This window comes from Mobula birostris, chromosome 8, assembly GCF_030028105.1.
Source record: "Mobula birostris isolate sMobBir1 chromosome 8, sMobBir1.hap1, whole genome shotgun sequence".
NCBI lineage: Eukaryota > Metazoa > Chordata > Chondrichthyes > Myliobatiformes > Myliobatidae > Mobula > Mobula birostris.
The window spans coordinates 91,241,161-91,265,199 of NC_092377.1; the positions used below are offsets into that span (position 1 = coordinate 91,241,161).

Sequence of the window (24,039 nt, forward strand, 5' to 3'; positions counted from 1 at the left end):
AACAAATGCAGGATCATTTGGGAGTTTGAGGGGTTGATTGAAAGGTGATACAGGGAGGTAGTTACACCTAAGGTATAGGGTACATGTAACCGGATGACCGCGTGGCCAACTAGTTAAGGTGTTCGTCTAGTGATCTGAAGGTCGCTAGTTTGAGCCTTGGCTGAGGCAGCGTGTTGTGTCCTTGAGCAAGGCACTTAACCACACATTGCTCTGCGACAACACCGCTGCCAAGCTGTATGGGTCCTAATGCCCTTCCCTTGGACAACATCGGTGGCGTGGAGAAGGGAGACTTGCAGCACAGGCAACTGCTGGCCTTCCATACAACCTTGCCCAGGCCTGTGCCCTGGAAACTTTCCAAGGCGCAAATCCATGATCTCATGAGCCTATCACTTAAGTGATTTTCCTGTATCAACTGGATGACCAATAGGAGGGGGAAAGGGGATAGGCAGCCAGTTTAGGGTACCCCTAAGGCCATTCCCCTCAAAGTATATAGACAGGAGGGGTATTTAGGGCTATGGTCCAGATGCTGGTAGATGGGACTAGACAGCATAATAGTCTGGCATTGACTCAATGGGCTGAAGGGCCTGTTTCTGTGCAGTTGTGCTTTATGACTATGATTCTAAACATATAAGGCTTTTCTCAACCTCAGTAAAGATTATGACTTACCCACTTAAGGGGGTTACAGATCACGCTTTCCAAATCTCAAGTAATTTGTTTTCATCTTTCATCAGATTTAACAAGTGATCTTAAGCATTAGATCCAAAACTGAATCAATCACTTTGCCCACTGATGTCAAGTAAGGCTATGTCATCTCACCAATATGCTTTGAAATCTTTCTTACCTCAACTCCAACAAGCTTCCTTCTGGCATGGAGTTACTCTACATAACAAATAAGGAAGTACTCAAACTATCCCACCACAACTCCAGAATTACGGTCGTCCCAACTTCAGTCATAGAGCATTATATGGATACTGCATGTACTCATTTGAAACCTGAACACCATATCACTGTCTACTTGTTTACTGAAACATATGAGAGGATGAGCCCTATCTCTAGTGTCTGCAAAACAAAGGTCATCTCCCAGCATCAGCCCCTATCCATCTATTAATGCTCTCCAATCCCAGAGGTCCACAACCAGACACAAAAAATGTGGACAGCTTCCCAAGTCTGAGGAGCCAACTCTCAATGAAGGAATAAAATTCACTATCATCTTCAGGGTGCAACATAGCCTTTGGCATTCTGATGAAAAGAGTGGGTGAAGATCAAAACCTCAAAGCTAGCACAACACTCATTGGTTACCAGGCTGGCGTGATCCTTGACTGCAGCATGCTTCTGAGAAATGTACCATCTATAGTTAGCACCACAAAGCATTGGAAAGTTACCACGAACACTGTAACCACAATATCATTCAAGTCCATTTGCAGAATAAGTAAACATATCACATTTCTCTTTCATGCCAACAATAACATAATCAACACTTAACTACAGCCAGTCTGCTCCCATGGGCAGAACATTTAGCTCATGTATTTGTTAACAGATGCCCAAAGAAGTTACTTTATACCAAGGCCTATCATGAGGAGAGGTTATAAGCCACCTTGAACAAAACTAACATCACCCCCCCAACCAATTCATCGGAATGCCTCACTCATGACTAGCCAAATGGAGAAGGACCATTCAGTGTGGTATTGAGAACCTTATTTGTTCAGAGCAGACGGAAGCCCAGTGTAAATGGTAGAAGGACTTCATCCCATGAACTTGCTCCATCCATAATAGAGTGTTCAGATCCCATATTGGCCTTATCAGCTATATTGGATTAACTGCAGTAGCATCAAGAAATTCCCAATCAAGGGGTCCATGTGGATAACACCTTCCCTCAACATGCTAACAACTGTCAGTTCTTCTGGAGGGCTGTTGTGAAGAAAGCATAATTTAAAAATTAACATTATTCAATTTTATACAAAAATTGCCTATTATTTGAAATTTGTTATCCCCAGTGAACTATGATGACAAAGTCAATTGGAAATCAAAAAAAAAAACAATTCTTAAGGCTGTTCAGAGATATGGAACAATGGCAAACAAATGGAGTTGATGTACATCTTGATGATGATTGAACTGAATGACAGATTTGAGGAGCTATGTGGTTGACTTCTGATTTTACGCTCCAATACGATATGCTTTTGAATGTTCAAGGATCAAGTGAAATGGGGTTAGTCCATGAAAGTGGCAGAGAGTTATAAGATCAATATTGATCTTGCTGAATGATGGAATGGGAACAGGTGAATGAACGTCTTACTCATGATGCCATTCATCATGTCTTAATGTCCTTATGTACAAGGCTTAGAACAATAATAAAAACAAATAGAATGGTAGTTGAAGATCTCAGAGACTTAGCCTTACAATCAACTTTTTGGGAGACATTTATTAATAGTCAATCAATTCACCTCAATTTGCTTCTCAGCCATTTTTCTATTGTGAAATTGGACAGGAAAATGTGCAAACTCCAGTTCCATTGAAGCTTTATGAAGTTCGTGCTCATCACTAAAACTACTGAGCAATCTTTCTATGGCTTTCATGATGATGACGGCCTGTTGTGTAAATTGCCGACTCTCCTGTTGATTAACACAAATCAAGAGAGTTAAGTTTCTGCTGCATTATCTCATAGGCTTAGAATAGATTCTATGACCAAAATACACATTTATGCACTCCCAAAATATATTCACAGAAACCAATGATAATGAATCCAAATACAATCAGTAGTCACTTTATTAGGTACACCTCATGAACCTGGCATAGACTTCTGCTGCTATAACCCATCCACTTCAATGTCTTCAACATGTTGTGCATTCGGAGATGTTCTTCTGCACACCACTGTTGTTATGCATGGTTGAGTTACTGACACCTTCTTGACAGCTTGAACCAGTCTGCCCATTCTCCTCTGACCTCTCTCATTCACGTGGCATTTTCGCCCACAGAACTTCTGGGTTCACTGGATATTTTTTGATTTCGTATCCTTAGAAAAAGTCTGTTGTGCATGAGAATCCCAGGAGATCAGCAGTTTCTGAGATACTCAAAACATGCTATCCTGGCACCCACAATTATTCCACAGTCAAGGTCACTTATACATCTTTTCTTCCCTATTCTGATGTTTGACCCGAACCACAACTGAATCTCTTGACCATGTCTGCATGCTTTTATATATTGAATGGCTGCCACATAATTGGCTGACTTGATATTAGCATTAATGAGCAGGTGCATAAGTGCACCTAATAAAGTGGCCACTGAGTGCATTTTTACACTGAGGTTAGATTTAATTTCAGAACACATCTAGTATATAGGTACAAGTACCACAAAGTGCAGTTTAATGCACCATCTTAACTTGAGGATATAAATTCAAGCCACAAAGTTCACTTTGAATGGATAGAAGATCATGTGTGATGTGTTGATTTCCACAAACAAGTCATACTCTGTTAGTATTAAATAATCCACATTGTGGGCTGAGGGGTCTGTACTGTGCTGTATCTATGTTAATCCATTGATAGAAACCCTACAACGCTACGGTAACAAATCTAAGTTCCTGTCGTATGAATATGAAGAATTAGAAGCAGATCAGTGATATCAGACAAAAGTGGCAGGAAACGAACCAGCTAAAATGCTGTGCAAGGGCTCAGCATGATATGAGTAAATGAGTTATAATAAATCAGGATGAAATTTTATGTTAATCCCCAGAGACTTAAGGAAAAGGATTGAAGATTCTAGGAACTTTTGCACGTGATAGGATGTAGAATACCTGATGAAGAAATGTCAGTACCCACTTGTGCTTGGATGGGAGATCATCTCTATATACAAGCCTAAAGACACAATTGATCCAATTAAGTTCATGCCTTAAGCATTTCATTCATATTTGCATGTGTTAACTAATTCATCTCCAGAAACATAATTGCACTGTTTGTGCCCTGACCTTCCACTTCACTATTCAGCAGAACCTCCCTTACCATTTCCACCACTTCCATCAGAAACCTACCAGGAAACATATATAATCCTTCCTTCCCAATTACCTTCCGAAAGTCACTGTAGCAACTTATCCTCATCTCCTTAGTTCTCACAACACCCACAGCAGAACCTTTCTGTGAGAGCAAAGAAGCTACAATGGCTGTCCTTTTTCCAGTATCATCTGATATTGTTTTTTTTAATACTTTATTTAAAAAAAAATGAGATTAACAAAAACATACCAGCTCAGACATGTATAAAAAAGAAATAAGCAAAAAAAGAAGACACAACATTAGAGGGATGCGTGTTGTACAAAGTGCTCAAAAATACTAAACATTAAATCTCAAATGAGGGCTGTGAGAAATCAGCTGGGGGGAAATTGCTCATCCGCCCCCGGCCTCGTCCAGGTAGGCAAGGAACGGATCCCAGATAGCCGAAAATTTTTTAATTGAATTGGTTCTCAAGAACCTAAGTTTCTCCGTCTGTATGACTGAGATCATATCAGCCATCCATCTCCAAAAGGAAGGGGGAGAGGGTGATTTCCATTCCCTCAAGATAAGTCTTTTGGCAACAGTCATCCCCAGCATAAGAAACTGTTATATGGCTGCAGGGAGACAAATAGTAGATTGCGAGCAGCCAAATATAGCGAGAGCAGCTTCCAAGGGGAAGGATCTTTTATAGGCCTTTGAGTACCAGTCGAATATTTTGGACCAAAATCCGGTCAGTAATGGGCAAAACCAAAAGGTGTGTGACAATGTGGCTTCCGTCCCTTGGCATCTATCACACATTGGTGAGACAGAAGGGTAAATCTTGTGCAATCTAAGTTTAGAGTAATGGAGACAGTGGACAACTTTAAACTGGATCAGTTGGTGCCTGCTGTTAACAGAGCAAGCCTGTATCATAGACAAACACTTATCGCAGGCAGCTACCATCTGATATTGTGAGGAGTGTCCCATTTCCTATTTAAATTTGGGGACCCAGTCATATTTGGAACTGTTGGCAACCCTTCTTCTCGTCTTCCTTGTTCTTCCCACCCCCTCAACGCCTTCTGTCTCTTGTCCACTACATCTTCCCATCGCTCTCATTTCCCTTCATCCTTATATTGAACCCCTTGCACACACTACAGACCTTTCAATCCCCTCATCTTCCTGTTCATCTCTCCTCATTCCATTTGCCTCAATGTTCATCCTGGCTTGTAGTTCCTGCCTCCCCCCACCCCCCCACCCCCACTGCCGCCTCTTAAAGGTGCCGTGCCTGCCTGGACCACTGAGTCCTTCAGTTAATCATGAAATATGAAGATCATAGAGTTGATTTAAAAGTCCATTGCATAGAGGGAAGTTACATGCTGCAGATTGCAGTAAGCATAATTCCAAAGGGGTATATTTAAAAAAAATATTTGGAACAATTGTCTGCAGCTCACGGAAAACTGCAGATGATCAGCGGCACCATTTTGATTAGGAGAAGAAAACCAGAGGTCCATGAGCCAAACCTCATCGGAGGATCAGAGGTGGAGAGGGTCAGCAACTTTAAATTCCTAGGTGTTACTATTTTGGAGCACCTTTCCTGGGCCCAGCACATAAGGGCAATTATGAAGAAAGCACAACAGTGCTTAATATCCTTAGCAGTTTGCAGAGATTCAGCAAAACATTTAAAACCTTGACAAACTTCTATAGATGTGTAGTGGAGAGCAAATTGACTGGCTGCATCACAACCTGGTATGGAAATGCCAAGGCATTTGGATGGAAAATCTTACAAAAAGCCCAGTCTATTATGGGCAAAGCCCTCCCGACCACTGAGCCCATCTGCACGAAAAGCTGTTGCAGGAAAGCAGCATCCTTCATTAGGGACCCCTACCACCCAGGACATGCTCTCTTCTCACTATTACCATCAGGAGGAAGATACAAGAGCCTCAGAACTCACACCACCAGGATCAGGAACAATTACTACCCCTCAGCAAATCAAGCTCTTGAACCAAAGAGGGTAACTTCACTTGCCCCATCAATGAAATGTTCCCACAGCCAGTACATTCACTTTCAAGAACTCTTCATCATCTCATGTTCTTGATATATATATATAATGCCTTAGTTGGGTAGTCCTTCACTGATTCTGTTATAGTTATTATACTATAGATTTGTTAAGTATCTCCACAAGAAAATGAATCTTGGGGTTGTATATGATGACATACTGGATGTATACTTCGATAATGAAATTGACTTTGAACTTATCTACCAAAGACCTCTTCTTTCTTTGCTCCTTTTCTCTCCTCCATCCTCTCATTTTCCTTCCTTGTGACCTTTCCCCTCCTTCTTTCTTCCTTTCCACCTCCAACCTTCCTCTTGCACCTCCTCACTTTTAATATCCTTGTCCCTTAACCTTTCCTCCTTCCATCTTGAATTTTCTTTCTCCTCTCATAGACTCCTTCACCCTTTTTATCCCTTTCTTCCTTCTTTTTAACCCCTCCTTCCTTCTTTTTACCCCTTTCCTCTCTACCATTCCAGCTGCATGTTACTTGGCTTTTCTTCTTCCTTTAATCCTCCCACTCACTCCAACTCTTTCACTTCTACTCTCCATCTCGGAACCTCAGCCTCTTTCCTCTCTCCCACTTAACATCCCCTTCTCTCTACCCCTTAAGTTGCCGCTTAAGTTACATTCCTTCATGAAAACCCCTCTGCTATTTTATAAAGTAGTCAATTACAGTCACTGTCATTTTCATTTTTCTCAATTTTTGTCATTCTTTAACAAAACAAAAAAACACTAAATGGATTCTGAAAATAAGACTATGAATTAAAGAAAAAGTATTTTTTCCTATAGAGGCTCATTGAACACCCTTCAAGAAATTCAACATCTTGTATGATTTTTTCAATACTCTGTTATAGAAAACTTGAGTCAGACTATGATGAGACACTGACCCAAATGAGCACTGTTTCAGGTGCATTGGAAATTCCAAGCAATAACTTCTACTCACATTCACTCCAGCATGACTGGCTGCTATTCATAACAGAGTGTATCGTTTAATTCTAATGTAACAGATGGAAAATATTTAATTAGGTTTTCATATTAATATGTGTTCCCTGGGTTTTCTGTAGAACTTCACACTGATTCACTTGGTGATTTGGAAGATTCTGTAAAACATTGAAAGGATGAGAGTAGACTTCCTACAAATGGGGGTGGAGGCTGTTCAGTTTGCCAGTTCATTAATGTTCACGAATTGATAAGTCACGAGTTTCATTCTGATGGGTCCTGCAGTTGTTTTTTTTTTTACTACATACCTTGCCAAGATGTGAGAGAACTAAATCTTCATCACCAAAGGTAAAGGGCACAGTACTGCTGAGGTTGATGTTGTATCCAAGAGGAACAGTGGCAGTAAACCGTAACACGTGGCGGCTGGAAGAGAAACACCATACAGCTACTGGAGAAGTACTAAGCGGCTTATATGTCAAACATGGTAAACTCCAGAGTATATAAAGTGTTTTATTTCAGCAGAAATGTTAAGGCAATTTTAGCAGATATCTCCACCTTTGCCCTTCCTAGCACCAATCCCATCACCTCAAATTTCTCATGTTGCCACACCAGTTTGTCTGTCGCCACTGTTTGGTTGGCGCCATTCACAGAATCAGCTGTTGGCACGGTCTTTAAAAGAGGCAAATCGTTCCTCTGTGTTATTCTGCATTTATTTTAATAACCTGTGTGTATCTAGCCCCAGTCATGTCTTCATTAAATAAAAACTGCTTCTTGTGGTGTAAAGCGCAAACACCATATGTTATCTATACAAGATTAGGTGGAAATTCTGAAAAAACTCAACAGAAGTGTGTCTGTGAAAAGCAAATGCTTATTTGGAACAACTTTTAACAAACAAAAGCTACTCAGTAAAATAGCCAGTATTCCCTTCACTTATTTGGGACATTATGTCACTTAATTGGTTCTTCCACAGTTTATGATCTAAAGAAACAAAAAGAAAAATTGGTCCAGCTCTTTGCTGACAGTGAATAAAAAAAACAGGTGTGCTTAAGGAAAACAGTGAAAGATGGAAGATGTTCTCAATGAGATAAAGTAGTAGTAAAGTGGTTTAAACTCTACATCAGCAAAGGTGCAGAACTGTCAGGAGAGATGGTAAAGGAAGAAGAGAAGTTATTTCATGAAGTATTAGGACTGGATTATGAGCGTGATTACATTGAAGGGTGGCTTCAACACTTCTAGCAGCCACAGAGCATAACATTTTGTGCAGTGTGTGGTGAAAAATCGTCTGCAGACAAGAAAGCAGCTGCTCAGTTTGTTGATGAGTTTTATTAAATTAGGTTCTGATGAAAATTTAAGCCCTGAGCATGTCTATAATGCGGACGAAACCACCTTACAATATATTGGCGTTATACTCCAAGATGAACACTGACTACAGAGGATGCAGTGCCACCACAGGTTATAAAGCATCAACAGATCATGTCACTGTGTAGGGCTGCTCTAATGCTGCAGGAACCCACAGTCACTTCCCATGGGTGGCTGCGTCAGGCCAGAGGTCGGGAGGCTGCCTCTTGGTGGGTGAAAGCTGCATGCAAGGACTGAGTTCAAGCTGTTGCTTTCTTTGATGCTGATGGAAGGTGTTTTCAGAATTCCGAGACATATATGATTATTGGTGTGGACTGTAGTTTATATCGGTCTCCTTCAGATTTTCTGTACTTTCTTTCTTGTTGCCGATTGGCAGGTGGAAATATATTACTTTTTGTTAAGGAAGGGGTTAGGTGCTTGATGTTATTGTCACTGTTTTTTTTTTGTGTGGTAGCAGCTTGGTGGTCAGGGGTTTGACGTTTTAGCTGCCATGTCCGAGTGGGGGATCTGTTAGTTTTTGTGTGAGGGAGAGGTTGGGGGTTCAGGGGTTTGATGTTTTAGCTGCCATGTCTGAGTGGGGGATCTGTTAGTTTTTGTGTGAGGGAGAGGTTGGGGGTTCAGGGGTTTGATGTTTTAGCTGCCATGTCTGAGTGGGGGATCTGTTAATCTTCGTGTGAGGGAGAGGTTGGGGGGTCAGGGGTTTGATGTTTTAGCTGCCATGTCCAAGTGGGGAATCTGTTAGTTTTTGTGTGAGGGAGAGGTTGGGGGTTTAGGGGTTTGATGTTTTAGCTGCCATGTCCGAACAGGGAATCTGTTAGTTTTTGTGTGAGGGAGAGGTTGGGGGGTCAGGGGTTTGATGTTTTAGCTGCCATGTCTGAGTGGGGGATCTGTTAGTTTTTGTGTGAGGGAGAGGTTGGGGGTTCAGGGGTTTGATGTTTTAGCTGCCATGTCCAAGTGGGGGATCTGTTAGTTTTTGTGTGAGGGAGAGGTTGGGGGGTCAGGGGTTTGATGTTTTAGCTGCCATGTCCGAACAGGGAATCTGTTAGTTTTTGTGTGAGGGAGAGGTTGGGGGGTCAGGGGTTTGATGTTTTAGCTGCCATGTCCGAGTGGGGGATCTGTTAGTTTTTGTGTGAGGGAGAGGTTGGGGGTTCAGAGGTTTGATGTCTTAGCTGCCATGTCCAAGTGGGGGATCTGTTAGTTTTTGTGTGAGGGAGAGGTTGGGGGGTCAGGGGTTTGATGTTTTAGCTGCCATGTTCAAGTGGGAGATCTGTTAATCTTCGTGTGAGGGAGAGGTTGTGGGGTCAGGGGTTCCATGTTTTAGCTGCCATGTCCGAGTGGGGGATCTGTTAGTCTTTGTGTGAGAGAGAGATTGGGGGTTCAGGGGTTTGATGTTTTAGCTGCCATGTCCGAGTGGGGGATCTGTTAGTCTTCGTGTGAGGGAGAAGTTGGAGGGTCAGGGTTTTGATGTTTTAGCTGCCATTCCAGGTGAGTAATCTGTTAGTTTTTGTGCAAGGGAGAGGTTAGGGGGTTTGGTTTTCGAGCTTTGTTTCTTTTTCTTTTTTGTGTGTGTGTGGGGGGGGAGGGCTTCATGACCCATAGATTTTCTGTATTTTATGGCTACCTGGAGAAGACAAATCTCAGAGTGGTGTTCTGTGTACATAGTTTGACAATAAAATGAACCTTTGAAGGTGTAAGTTATTAGTCATCTGCAAAAGTTTATGTCCTAGAGTTTTCAAAGGTATGTAGCAGTTTCCAGTAATTTACTGTGCCAACACTTGTTTTTCATTTATCATTTCTTTCTTCTTTATTATCCAAGGGTGAGATGATCATCAAGTGGGTTAGAGGTGTTTATTTATTTAATCCTAACCTAACCTCCTGTGATTTGGCAGCACATAAGTCTCTATCATTCTAGATTTGTGGTCGTCAACCTGTATACAGTTCTAGGATTCAAACTAAATAATTCCTTATAAACTTAAAGGAAAAGTCAAGGGGAATGTCTTCACACTACATAAGAACGTACATAAATAACACATTTGAGAAATGTTAAGAGATTTGTGTCCAAGGTGATATGATTTCTCCAATACCACTGTGTGAGGTGACCTTTGTTTGGAACTTGACATTTCTTTTACAGATTATCTCATGTTGCTCTCTATCTGTTTAAACTCTATGCACAAAAAACAAAATTAAAATATCATGCTCATGAGGGTGTAACATCACATATGAAAGATGGCACCTCTGAAGATGTAACGTTTTCTTATTAGCCATAATTATATTTTGATTCTTTGAGTGGACATAAACTCAAAAAATTATGTTGCAGAGTAATGGGTGCTTTCCTTAACCTAAACCCTGGCTCAACGTGTCCAAATAAAGCAAAAATTAAGAAACAAGCACACATACTCAGTAGGTCAGATTGCATTTTTGGAGAAGGAAACAGAGTTAACTTTTCAGATCAATGATCTTTGATTAGCACTGGAAAACGCTGGTGGTAATACAGGTTTTCAATAAGTCCAGAGAAGAGAAGGAAAAATAAGAGGATGGTGAAGGGTAGGAGAGAATAAGTAACAGAAGAACAGGAGGCTATTAACCTTCAAGAGCTTGTTCCTCGTGCTGTGAAATCACAGCTGATCTGTAATCACAGCTTCCTCTTAAGCCTGCCTTTTCCAACAACTCTTTAAATCCACTGATTTGCAAAGTTCCTTTAAACCTAAGTTTAAAGTTAAATGCTGAGCTGGAGTCAATTTACATGTGCAGAAATAGGTTCTCAGCCTCTTGTATGTTGAAGTGCTTACTTCACTTGAGTGATATCAAACTCTAATATTTAGGATCAAGGATCAATGATCAACTTTATTTGCCAAATACATTTACATGTATTAAGAATTTGCTTGATGTGTTGGCATGACATGCAACAAAAACTGCAATATTCAATAATTATCAAGAATAAAGAATTACTGCATACAATAATAAGTTAGAGGATAAAGTATGGATATGGAATAAAATATCCATAAATAAATAAATAAATACCAGCATGTACTTACAATGTAAACAGCATCATAAAAAGTGTTTTAAAGTGTTTACGGTGCAGTGCAGTAACTGAGGTAATAGATAAAGAGAGTGGGAGAGGCTAGCTAGAATGGTTGGTCAGATTAACTGTTTGGGGAAGATACTTTTAAGGTGGCATGAAGTTTTTGTTTTAATAGTTCCATAGTGCCTCCAGAAGGGAGATTTTGGAAAAGACAGTTTGCAGAGAGAGTGGTATTCGCAACGATTTTTCTTGCTCACTTTGGCTACATGTATGTATCTTATTTTTTTTGGTGTTTCTACCAGTACAAATAGCTCCACTTCCTGGTACCAATATCACATGGAAGCCTAGGCAACATTTCGAAAGTAGCATTGTCTTAACCTCTGCATGGCCATCTCATCTTCCATTGTCTTCCCTGGCTCTCTCAAACAAGAACAGTCAATGGCTAATTGTTTTCCCCAGAATCACTACAGAATTGCTGATTCAACTTAATTCATTAATAAATTAATTTATTGAGGTACAGCGCATAATAGGTCCTTCCAGCCTTGTGAGCCATGCTACCCAGCAATCGCCGATTTTAACCTCAGCCTAATCATGGGGCAATTTACAATGACCAATTAACCTATCAACCAGTATGTCTTTGGACTGGGGGAGAATGTACAAACTTCTTATAGGCAGCGGTGGGAACTGAACCCAGGTCACAGATACTGTAAAGCATTGTGCTTTAGTTGGATGTTGTGATACTTCATTCAGTCCATCCCTTTATGTTTTGCTTAGAAATAATCACTTACTTTTGTAACTTGGGTTTGCGACTTGTAATTTTGAATGGAATTTAGATCCAAGGCTTCTACATACCCACTGGGTAGTTCCAAGATAGCTGATTTCGTAGCAAAAGTTTTCATGTAGAGAATTGGTGGTCTTGAAACAAAACTCTTCCAGCAGTATGGTTCAGCCAGGAGTATGCCCGGTTGAAGGCCTGAAATTTCCTTCTGATTTTCTAGTAAAAATCAAAAAGACAAAAATGGATCAATGCCTATTAATATAAATGTCCACATACAGTAGAATGTACTTCCGTACTCTTCAATACTCTTGTTTACAAGGGAGTCACAATGCAGTTTTCTGAGTCAATCAATTAATAACTCCACACATGAAAAGCAGTGTCAGATCTTTATTTCTAATGAGCATGAGTTCCAAGTGCACAGAATCCTCCAATGTAAGCTTTCAACGACATACGTTTCCAATTTTAATTTATGATGATAAGCTACAAAGAAGATGGCAAAATGGGAGTTTGCACTTGATAGAATATTGATGAAGATGCCAATTGGCCAATGCCAGTCAAACTGGCTGTTAAGTTGCAGTTTTACAAGACTTTGGTGAGTCTGCACTTGGATAATTATGTACCATTTTCGTCACCCTTTTGTGGGAAAATTGTTATTAAACTAGAAAGAGTGCAGAAAAGATTTGCCATGATGTTGCCTTGGGGTTGAGAGGTTGTGCAGACTAGAACTTTATTCCATAGAATTTAGGAGGTTGAGGAGGTTACCTGATAGGGTGAAAACACATAGTGTGTTCTTCACAGTGACAGTGCTAAAAACATGTGGGCATAGGATTAAGATCAGAGGCAAGAGATTTAAAAAGGATGTCACAGCAGTTTCTTCACAGTGCATACTGAATGAACCACCAGAAACAGTGGTTGGTGTCGGCATATCAGCAAAATTTAAAAGCCATTTAGATGAGTACACAGATAGGATAAGTTTAGATGGCAATACACCAAATGTGTGCAGAAGTGACAGTTCAGCATCGATGAACTGGGTCAGATGGTTTGTTTCCATGCTGCAAGACTCTGACTCTAAAAACAGAGATGGAGGTCATTGAATACAACTCCAACTGAAGAAGAACCTCCAGGTAATATCTACTGCAATTACTCTCCATAGTTTAATAGCTCTTCTCAAACCTGTATCCACTATAACCCAGAAGGATATAAGGTACATAGGAATGCCCATACCTGCTAATACTTCTCCATGTTGTACACCATCAATGTTCCCTCTAAGGTGTGCGCGTGCACACATATCTGCTACTAGCGCACAAAGGAATTTAAACTGCGCACAAAAGGTTGTCACCCTCTACCTTGTTGGCATGTTAAGTATATTTCACAATTGTACACAATCACATTTCACTTTCCGATTTCTGATGTGGACAGTGTTGACAAGGTGGAGTTTGTGATGATTTGCCCGCAGATTTTAGAACTAGCTAATTTATACTGTTTTTATTGAAGAAATTATTGATTCACTATGTCCAATTCTAAAGAAACAAAGGGCGTGAAGCACAAAAGAACTCCTAGTTCATTTAAAGTAGAATGGCTTAATGAAACAGTAGAAACTGCTACACCGAAAGCTCTTGAGGTCAGGGACGTGCAGCTACGAGAAATATTTATGCACAATATAGAAACTGGTGTCACCTGTATGTACTTTCGTGATGCAAAAGTCCCTGGAGAATTTGCAAGTGGGAAGAAGTGGAATGATATTTGGAAACTTGACTTTTAAAAGCATTATTTAGCAAGCAAATCACATATGGATGGTATGCAAAAGCTCTGGTGAGAAAATCCTTCATTACCCACTATAGGCCTGCTGCATTTGTTTTGTGAGAGTGCAGATGCAAGAGAGCGAAAATGCTAAAACCCAGAGGAGATCAAAGTTCTTATTGACAGTGTTTTGCTGGCTGTTAAAATGAAAAGCCCTATATATAAAATTCAGTGTGCACATGTTGTCATCACTAGGCAAAAAATTGTCCAGCACAAGATTTTCGCACATACTGCTTATTACAAATTAGAGGGAATATTGCTTGAAATACATGAGTAAAAAAGAGGGCCATCTAAACTCATTGGTCCAAGAAGCATTCAATATCAGTTGTGAAGCAATCGCAGAGATCAAAAAATGGGGACGAGTACTTGGACTCTTCCTTGTTAAAAAATTTAACCAAATCACATGCATGGTTGCCAGTGAATACATTTGCATATTTTAGTTTCCCATTCACCCATTACTTCATTCAACTTATTCCCATCACTGGTTGAAAGTTCAAAGTTCAAAGTAAATTTATTATCAAAGTACATATATGTCACCATATACAACCCTAAGATTCATTTTCTTGTGGGCAATCACAGTAAATACAAGAAATACAATAGAATAAATGAAATCCTGCACCCAACAGGACAAACAACAATTGTGCAAAAGACAACAAACTGTGTAAATACAAAAAAGAAAGAAAGAAAATAATAATAATTAATAATAATAAATGAATAAGCAAATAGAGAACATGAGATGAAGAGCTCTTGAAAGTGAGTCCATAGGTTATGGGAAGACAAGGACCACCAGGTTCAGGAACAGACTGATAATGACTTTATCAGTCATTACTTAATTCTAATACATTTCCACATACTTATCACTACATCACCATATACAGAGGCTCGCAGCTATTGAACCTGACACATTACCTCACACTCATTAGTGCTCTCTCCTCTGGCTTGGAGGAGAGGGTGCTACTGGCAACAGTGGGCTGGGGAACTACCATTTGCTTCAGTACAATGGGTACTAAGGAAGACAGGGTAAGCGCCCTGCCTGTAGATAATGTGCACAAAAGATACCAAAAAATTGTAGATGTGCTTAAGTGCATCACACCCAAAACGCCCTTGGTCAAATTTCATGATTGACAGGAAGTGGGCCCAAACATAATAAAAATGTACAAAATGGATTTAGTAGATTTAATTTGTGTGTAAGAATTGGGTTCTGTGTGATGTGATCACTGGACTAATGTGCTCAGCTCTTGATAGCAGAAAATAATCCATAAGGTTCTGTTAACTGAGGGATCTGTGAGCTGAGTGAATTGTTGCTGATCTAATATCTTTTTAAGTGAATGTTGCTATTTGGATAACTCTACAAAGTCTAAGCTACCATAGCACTGGGCCAAGATCCTTAGCCAACAGCGACGTAAATAACTGGATCCCAGGTGCCCATCTATTTCTGAAGTATTCATCTTCCCTTGAAGACAACAGCAACAGAGTTTTGTCTTCATTCTGATTTGAGAAATGTTTAAAGACAAGAGTGACTAAAAGAAATACCTATTCATTTCCACGTCACTTGAGGTATCCTCGATAGTTATTTCACAAATTGTGCAGATTAAGTCTCAGTATGCAAAGAATCCCAATAATAAAGGATCACTTCACAAGTGAAAACATTGTCCCCAAACTATACAATACTGTTCAGAGTAATGGATACATAATTACCAATCAAATATATTTATGTCTTTGTCTTTCTTTTTAAATAACAATTACCCAAGTGGTTGGAATGGGAGGTGTAACCTTAATATATGTTGTCCTGTAAATGCCTGTCATTGGGCACTTCTGGAATTCGGCCCCTCTCTTCACCATTTAATTTTGGTGTCTTCCCCCTTCCTTTCCTGTACTGAAGAAGGACTAAAATGTCGACTGTTTATTCCTTTCCATAGATGCTGCCCGACCTGCTGAGTTCCTCCAGCATTTTGTGTGCGTTACATCAGGAATAGCTAAGCTTTGTCAGTGCCAGTTTGAAATGGGACCTCTTGACGAAAGAAGTACGTTCTAACCTTACAACCCTCACAATGTCAGTGTCCCCAACTATCAATCTCACACCACAAGTGTCATATCCCACTCCCCTCAAACTCCCTGTTCCCTAATGTTGAATCCAATTTCCACGCCCCTAGTGTGAATCCAGACACCCTGAACTCGATCAGGTCTTCACTGTCCATTCTACTTTACTGCATCACACAGGTCAAATGGGATCCGGAACACAAACTACCCAAAACTACACTGCAGTATACACACACACACTTCCCTGCAATGGAGCCCCAGTACTGATTCATCTTGAAGTAAAAATTTCCAGTTCAGTTTTGTGAAATCTACCTCAAGTAGCTATTTCCTAATTGAGAACTTTTACTTGTAGATTTTCTCAGTTCGTTTTCTACTAGTATAACTGAATTGTGATCAATGTCATTAAAATGCTTTCTCACTAACCCACATTCATTCCCTAGAACCAAGTTGAGAGCAGACTCCATCCTGTTGAGCTTGGATAATATTGGAAATAAAAGGTACTACAGCCTACATCTTAGGAATTATTCTCTTTCTATTTCTCTTGTACTAATCCTATTAATTAATATTGGGTTAGATAGTGCTTCTGGCTACCTGGTAGTTCCACTGAGAAACTCTGTACGTGTACAGGTCAGATGATTCCTGACGTCCACACTTCTGCATCTTAACATGGAGCTCAGCAGTGAACCAAGGCCAGACTCTGATGCACTTGACCTTTTGATTCACTTCTGATCTCAGCACTGTGCCACACCAAGCTACACATTACCTCAGGCTCTTCAACTTTATGTTAGCCTGGACCAAAATGGCAACTGATTTAAAAAAAATTTACTTGGTATTTTCAATCAATTTCTATATACTTAAGTTTGTAAAACTTATTACTTTACAGTTTTGAAATAATACTTAATCATTCAGGTGTATTTCAATTGTTTTCAAATCACTGGCTATTAGAGACAGCTACAACAGTTAAAAATTTAGGAATTTTTAAAGTTCATTTTATGTTTCCAGAAGCAAATGTAGCCCTGGCTTAATGTCTCATCTGATAGATACGAAGTTCCACTAATGGAGATTGCCACACCTTCTGGGTGTACCAATGGACTGGGATAAGATGCATTCAGATGCAAGAGTTCTGGATGATAATGTGGACAAATGCGAGTTGGTCAGAGGGAGACAACAACTGATAAAAGTGCACCTCATGCAAAATGAAGCAAACTGACTTTTACAGAATAATAATACATGCTGTATGCTAAGCTGTGTTGTAGAGCAGCAGTGGTGAACCTATGGCACACGTGCTGAAGACAGCATGTGCACAAACATTTGCACTGCTGCCCCTCAATCCTCTAAAATCCTACCTATAATAAAAAGATACACAATGATCATATTTACAGCCAAATGAAGCAGTGGATGTTTTTCTTTAACAACCTGAGTGCAGTGAGATGTTTTCACAAGGAAAATCAGGTGCTGGCTTGATGCCAGCCAGACAGTTGCAAGAACACAATGCTGGATGATGTTTTGAAATCATCGCTTACTTGTTGTACACATCAGTATTTGGATAGAAAATACTTACAATAACAGTACTATTTAGAAATGATGTCATTTTTAATTTGGCTTTTGAAAAGATTAATATTTTGAATAGGTTTTCTAAAATATGTCATTTTATTTCAATCTGTTTCTGTTATACTTTTATTAAAAGTAGAACAATGAATACATGTTAGTAATAAACAGTCTCATCCTTTTTCCTTCAAAAAGTCCATAATTACTGTTACTAATTCATTATCAATGATAATGTCTACTCAAAATTATCATGGCATATGAGAAAATTTTTTAGAAGATTATCATCAATTTGGGCACATTTTCTCAAAATGCTTGCCACCCCTGTAATGTAGACTAAATAATGTGCTGGATTAAATGAGTGGGAAAACTGTGCTAGAAGGAATTCAGCATGGAAGTTATGAGGCCTTTGGCTTTTGTCCTAAGAAAGACATATCACAGTATTTCTTAATAGACAAGATGCCAGAAGCTGTGAATAAGCAGTAAGATTTAGTGTTCTAGATACTGATATCACTAAAAGCTAGTAGACAGGTACAAAAGATAACTGGAATTTTGGCCTTTATCTCAAGAAGAATATAAAGCAGTATGAATCAGATTATGTTACTGCAGTTGTATACTGTGCTCTGCACATAGCTGTATTGTTATATCCCAGTTGTGGATCACGGGTGGGATCTGCACAGGCATATTAGAAACATAGAAAACCTACAGCACAATACAAGCCCTTCAGCCCACAATGTTGTGCCGAACATGTACTTACTTAGAAATTACCTAAGGTTACCCAAAGCCCTCTACTCTTCTGAGCTCCATGAACCTATCCAGGAGTCTCTCAAAAGACTCTATCATATCCGCCTCCACCACCGTCACTGGCAGCCCATTCCACGCACTCACCACTCTCTGCAGAAAAGCTTACCCCTGATATCTCCTCTGTACCTACTTCCAAGCGACTTAAAGCTGTGCCCTCTTATGTTAGTCATTTCAGCCCTAGGAAAAAGCCTCTGACTATCCACACGATCAATGCCTCTCATCATCATATACACGTCTATCAGGTCACCTCTCATCCTCCACCGCTCCAAGGAGAAAAGGTTAAGTTCACTCAACCTATTCTCATAAGGCATGCTCCCCAATCCAGGCCACATCCTTGTAAATCTCCTCTGCGCTCTTTCTATAGTTTCCACATCCTTCCTGTAGTGAGGTGACCAAAACTGAGCACAGTACTCCAAGTGAGGTCTGACCAGGGTCCTATATAGCTGTAACATTGCCTCTCAGCTCTTAAACTCAATCCCATGGTTAATGAAGGCTAATGCACCATATACCTTCTTAACCACAGAGTCAACCTGCACAGCAGCTTTGAGTGTCCTATGGACTTGGACCCCAAGATAACTATGATCCTCCACACTGCCAAGAGTCTTACCATTAATATTCTGCCATCATATTTGACCTACCAAAATGAACCACCTCACACTTACCTGGGTTGAACTCTATCTGCCACTTCTCAGCCCACTTTTGCATCCTTTTGATGTCCGACTGTAACCTCTGACAGCCCTCCACACTATCCACAACACCTCAACCTTTGTGTCATCAGTAAATTTACTAACCCATCCCTCCACTTACTCATCCAGGTCATTTATAAAAATCACAAAGAGAAGGGATCCCAGAACAGATCCCTGAGGCACACCATTGGTGACTGGCCTCCATGCAGAATATGACCCGTCTACAATCACTCATTGCCTTCTGTGGGCAACCCAGTTCTGGATCCACAAAGCAATGTCCCCTTGGATCCCATGCCTCCTTACTTTCTCAATAAGCCTTGCATGGGGTACCTTATCAAATGCCTTGCCGAAATCCATATACACTACATCTACTGCTCTACCTTCATCAACATGTTTAGTCACATCCTCAAAAAGCTCAATCAGGCTTGTAAGGCACGACCTGCCTTTGACAAAGCCATGCTGACTATTCCTAATCATATTATGCCTCTCCAAATGTTCATAAATCCTGCCTCTCAGGATCTCTTCCATCAACTTACCAACCACTGAAGTAAGACTTACTGGTCTATAATTTCCTGGGCTATCTCTACTCCCTTTCATGAATAAGTGAAAAACATCTGCAACCCTCCAATCCTTCGGAACCTTCCCTTTCTTTAGTGATAATGCAAAGATCATTGCCAGAGGCTCAGCAATCTCCTCCTTCGCCTCCCACGGTAGCCTGGGGTACATCCCTTCCAGTCCTTGTGACTTATCCAACTTGATGCTTTCCAAAAGCTCCAGCACATCCTCTTTCTTAATGTCTACACGCTCAAGCTTTCCAATCCACTCTAAGTCATCCCTACAATCGCCAAGACCCTTTTCTGTAGTGAATACCGAAGCAAACTATTCATTAAGTATTTCTGCTATCTCCTCCAGTTCCATAGATACTTTTCCACTGTCACACTTGATAGGTCCTATTCTCTCACATCTTATCCTCTTGCTCTTCACAGACTTGTAGATTGCCTTGGGATTTTCCTTAATCCTGCCCGCCAAGGCCTTCTTATGGCCCCTACTGGCTCTCCTAATTTCATTCTTAAGTTCCTTCCTGCTAGCCTTATAATCTTCTAGATCTCTATCATTACCTAGTTTTTTGAACCTTTTGTAAGCTTTTCTTTTCTTCTTGACTAGATTTTCAACAGCCTTTATACACCACAGTTCCTGTACCCTACCATCTCTTCCCTGGCTCATTGGAACATACCTATGCAGTATGCCACGCAAATATCCCCTGAACATTTGCCACATTTCTGCTGTACATTCCCCTGAGAACATCTGTTCCCAATTTATGTTTCCAAGTTCCTGCCTGACAGCTTCATGTTTCCCCTTACTCCAATTAAATGCTTTCTTAACTTGTCTGTCCCTATCCCTCTCCAATGCTATGGTAAAGGAGATAGAATTGTGATCACTGTCTCCAAAATGCTCTCCCACTGAGAGACCTGACACCTGACCAGGTTCATTTCCCAATACCAGATCAAGTACAGCCTCTTCTCTTGTAGGCTTATCTACATATTGTGTCAAGAAACCTTCCTGAACTCACCTAACAATCTCCACCCCATCTAAACCCCTTGCTCTAGGGAGATGCCAATCAATATTTGGGAAATTAAAATCTCTCACCACAACAACCCTGCTATTATTACACCTTTCCAGAATCTGTCTCCCTATCTGCTCCTCGATGTCCCTGTTACTATTCGGTGGTCTATGAAAAACACCCAGTAGAGTTATTGACCTCTTCCTGTTTCTAGCTCCACCCACAGAGACTCAGTAGACAATCCCTCCATGACTTCCTCTTTTTCTGCAGCTGTGACACTATCTCTGATCAACAGTGCCACGCCCCCACCTCTTTTGCCACCCTCCCGTTCCTTTCTAAAGCCTGGCACTCTAAGTAACCATTCCTGCCCCGAACCATCCAAGTCTCTGTAATGGCCACAACATCATAGCTCCAAGTGCTGATCCACACTCTAAGCTCATCCACTTTGTTTATGATGCTTCTTACATTAGAATAGACACACCTCAAACCATGGGTCTGAGCACATCCCTTCTCTATCACCTGCTTATCCTCCCTCTTGCACTGTTTCTAAGCTTTCTCTATTTGTGAGCCAACAGCCCCTTCCTCCGTCTCTTCAGTTCAGTTCCCACTCCCCAGCAATTCTAGTTTAAACTCTCCCTAATAGCTTTAGCAAACCTCCCTGCCAGGATATTGGTCCCCCTCGGATTCAAGTGCAACCTGTCCTTTTTGTACAGGTCACACCTGCCCCAAAAGAGGTCCCAATGATCCAGAAATCTGAATCCCTGCCCCTTGCTCCAATCCCTCAGCCACGCATTTATCCTCAACCTCACTCTATTCATATACTCACTCTCATGTGCAACAGGCAGTAATCCCGAGATTACTGCCTTTGAGGTCCTGCTTCTCAACTTCCTTCCTAATTCCCTGTAGTCTGTTTTCAGGACCTCCTCCCTTTTCCTACCAATGTCATTGGTACCAATATGTACCACGGCCTCTGGCTGTTCACCTTCCCACTTCAAGATATCGTGGACATGATCAGAAACATCTGGGACCCTGGCACCTGGGAGGCAAACTACCATCCGCGTTTCTTTCCTGCATCCACAGAATCACCTGTCTGACCCTCTAACTAAAGAGTCCCCTATTACTGCTGCCTTCTTTCTTTGCCTACCCTCCTGAGCCACAGGGCCAGACTCTGTGCCAGAGGCACAGCCACTGTTGCTTCCCCCAGGTAGGCCCCCCCCACAAACAGGACTCATACAGGAGTACCTATTGTTAAGAGGGACAGCCACAGGATACTCTCTAGTATCTGCCTCTTGCCCTTCCCTCTCCTGACTGTTACCCATTTATCTGTCTCCTGAGGACCCAGTGTGACTACTTGCCTATAGCTCTTCTCTATCACCTCCTCACTCTCCTTGACCTTGAAGGCTGTATGGCGCAGATTCAGTAGAATCATACTCGTGCAAAAAGAATTAAACTTATGGCAGCTTGAATTGCATTAAGAGACAATCTCATTGAGGTACATAAAATGTTGAAAATATATGAATGGTCAGGAAAAGAGAAACCTTTTCATCTATTTGTGAATCTAATAGCAAGGAGGTATAATCTTAAATTTATAATATGCAATGTCAGAAACAGTAACTATAGTGGAAATTCGATCATTCTCCTAAACAGTTGTTTAGTTTAGTTTAATAGGGAGTTCCAAAAACTGCGATCATTTAACCTTTGTTAAGTGATGGTAAGATATTAAGGATTAAAGAACCAAGTTGAGTAGATCAAACTAAGAAGCAGAATATAACTTGATTAAATCATGGAACAAGTTCAATTATTTGAATGGTCTCCTCATGTTCCCATAGTTTTACGAATGAATTCAACACTGAAAGGAAATTGTTCCAGGTACTAACCTTTCTCATTGCTTTCCTTGCTAAGGCTTTTCTCGCAGTTGAGATCACCCCAGCGCACCAAGGCAGAGAAGGTAACCAAAATTTCTATGGGTTTGACTTCATCAACAAGTAGATAGAAAGGTCCGCGATCATCTGTAAGCTAAACCATCATTACCAAGTCAATTTTAGCAAGATATGTAGGCTGCAGAATCAACAGAATGTGTTTAAAATATATTAATTTAACCCATGCACATATTAAACTAAGCTTGTAGTCATAGTCATACTTTATTGATCCCGGGGGAAATTGGTTTTCGTTACAGTTGCACCATAAATAATTAAATAGTAATAAAACCATAAATAGTTAAATAGTAATATGTATATTATGCCAGGAAATAAGTCCAGGACCAGTCTATTGGCTCAGGGTGTCTGACCCTCCAAGAGAGGAGTAAAGTTTGATGGCCACAGGTAGGAATGACTTCCTATGACGCTCTGTGTTGCATCTCAGTGGAATGAGTCTCTGGTTGAATGTACTCCTGTGCCCAATAAATACATTATGTAGTGGATGGGAGTCATTGTCCAAGATGGCATGCAACTTGGACAGCATCCTCTTTTCAGATACCACCATCAGAGAGTCTGATATCTGATATTATAAATAATGTGGTTCATTAGAGACTTCCACAGTGCAGGAAGCAGGTCAACAGCAACAAAATATAACTTGGATTTATATAGCTACTTAACACAGTGAAGAGTCCCAAGTTCTTCATAGCAATGATTTAACAATCAGCCATATAAGGAAATATTGGCACAAGCAACCAAGCACTTGGTCAAAGAAATAGATTTTAATAAGATCTAAAAATAGGGGAATGGGGTGTATGTAGGATTTGATGCTTTGATATATAATGCAAGAGATTGAATTAAGATGTGAAAGAATTGGGATGCATGTAGAAGAAGTGGGGTAGAAGTTCCTAATTAAATCAGGGATTTAGAACAGAAAGCAGCCAAATCCTTCTTTCCAGCCAAGAGGTTGTAGGGTTAGGGAATGAAAACAAGAAACTGGTGGAGCAATAACCAAGAACCAAGACACTGAAGGAACTCAGTGGGTCAGGCAGCACCTGTGAAGGGAAATAACCAGTCAACACTTTGGGTTGAGACCCTTTACGTGGGTTGTGTAATACATAATTTGTGTGCCATGATGCTCTCATGTGACTGCTTAAGGTAGATGATTACGAAGGAGGGATATTGGACAATTGACATGGTGAAGGTGCATTGGAGGAGGGCAACACAGAAGTTATTTCAGTAATCTTAACCAGTTTAGAACACATGCTTCACCATGAATGCTTTATATACCAGGATATAAAGTTAACGCACTACTTGCTAAATCAGGTCATATAGTCCTACTCGAGCATCTATGCATATGGAATACAATAAAACCTGAGAAAGATTATATTTTCCGGAGCATACTGTTATCAGTGTTGGTCTGGAGTTTGTGGTATGTAATAAGAAATCATTTATATTTGATTTCGAACTTGTATCCAAATACTGTGATGCTCTAACAGCAAAGATCTTACTGTGTGATAAATCGAAGAAAAAGAGGGAATATTTCAGCCACTGTATTTGGTTTTAGGCTATCAACTGAGAGG

At 40.5% G+C, this 24,039-nt stretch overlaps 1 protein-coding gene across 2 annotated transcripts in view; it reads right to left on the reverse strand.

The window, feature by feature from the left end:
* The window catches only part of adgb (androglobin), a 219,591-nt gene that overhangs the window by 87,669 nt on the left and 107,883 nt on the right, over positions 1–24,039 (reverse strand). For both annotated transcript variants that reach the window (XM_072265653.1, XM_072265651.1), the window contains exons 20-23: positions 22,421–22,559; positions 12,182–12,323; positions 7,257–7,371; positions 2,442–2,609 (exon numbers count right to left, since the gene is read on the reverse strand). In XM_072265653.1, coding sequence (XP_072121754.1) covers positions 2,442–2,609; positions 7,257–7,371; positions 12,182–12,323; positions 22,421–22,559 — 564 coding nt within the window. The remainder of the gene's footprint in view (positions 1–2,441; positions 2,610–7,256; positions 7,372–12,181; positions 12,324–22,420; positions 22,560–24,039) is intronic.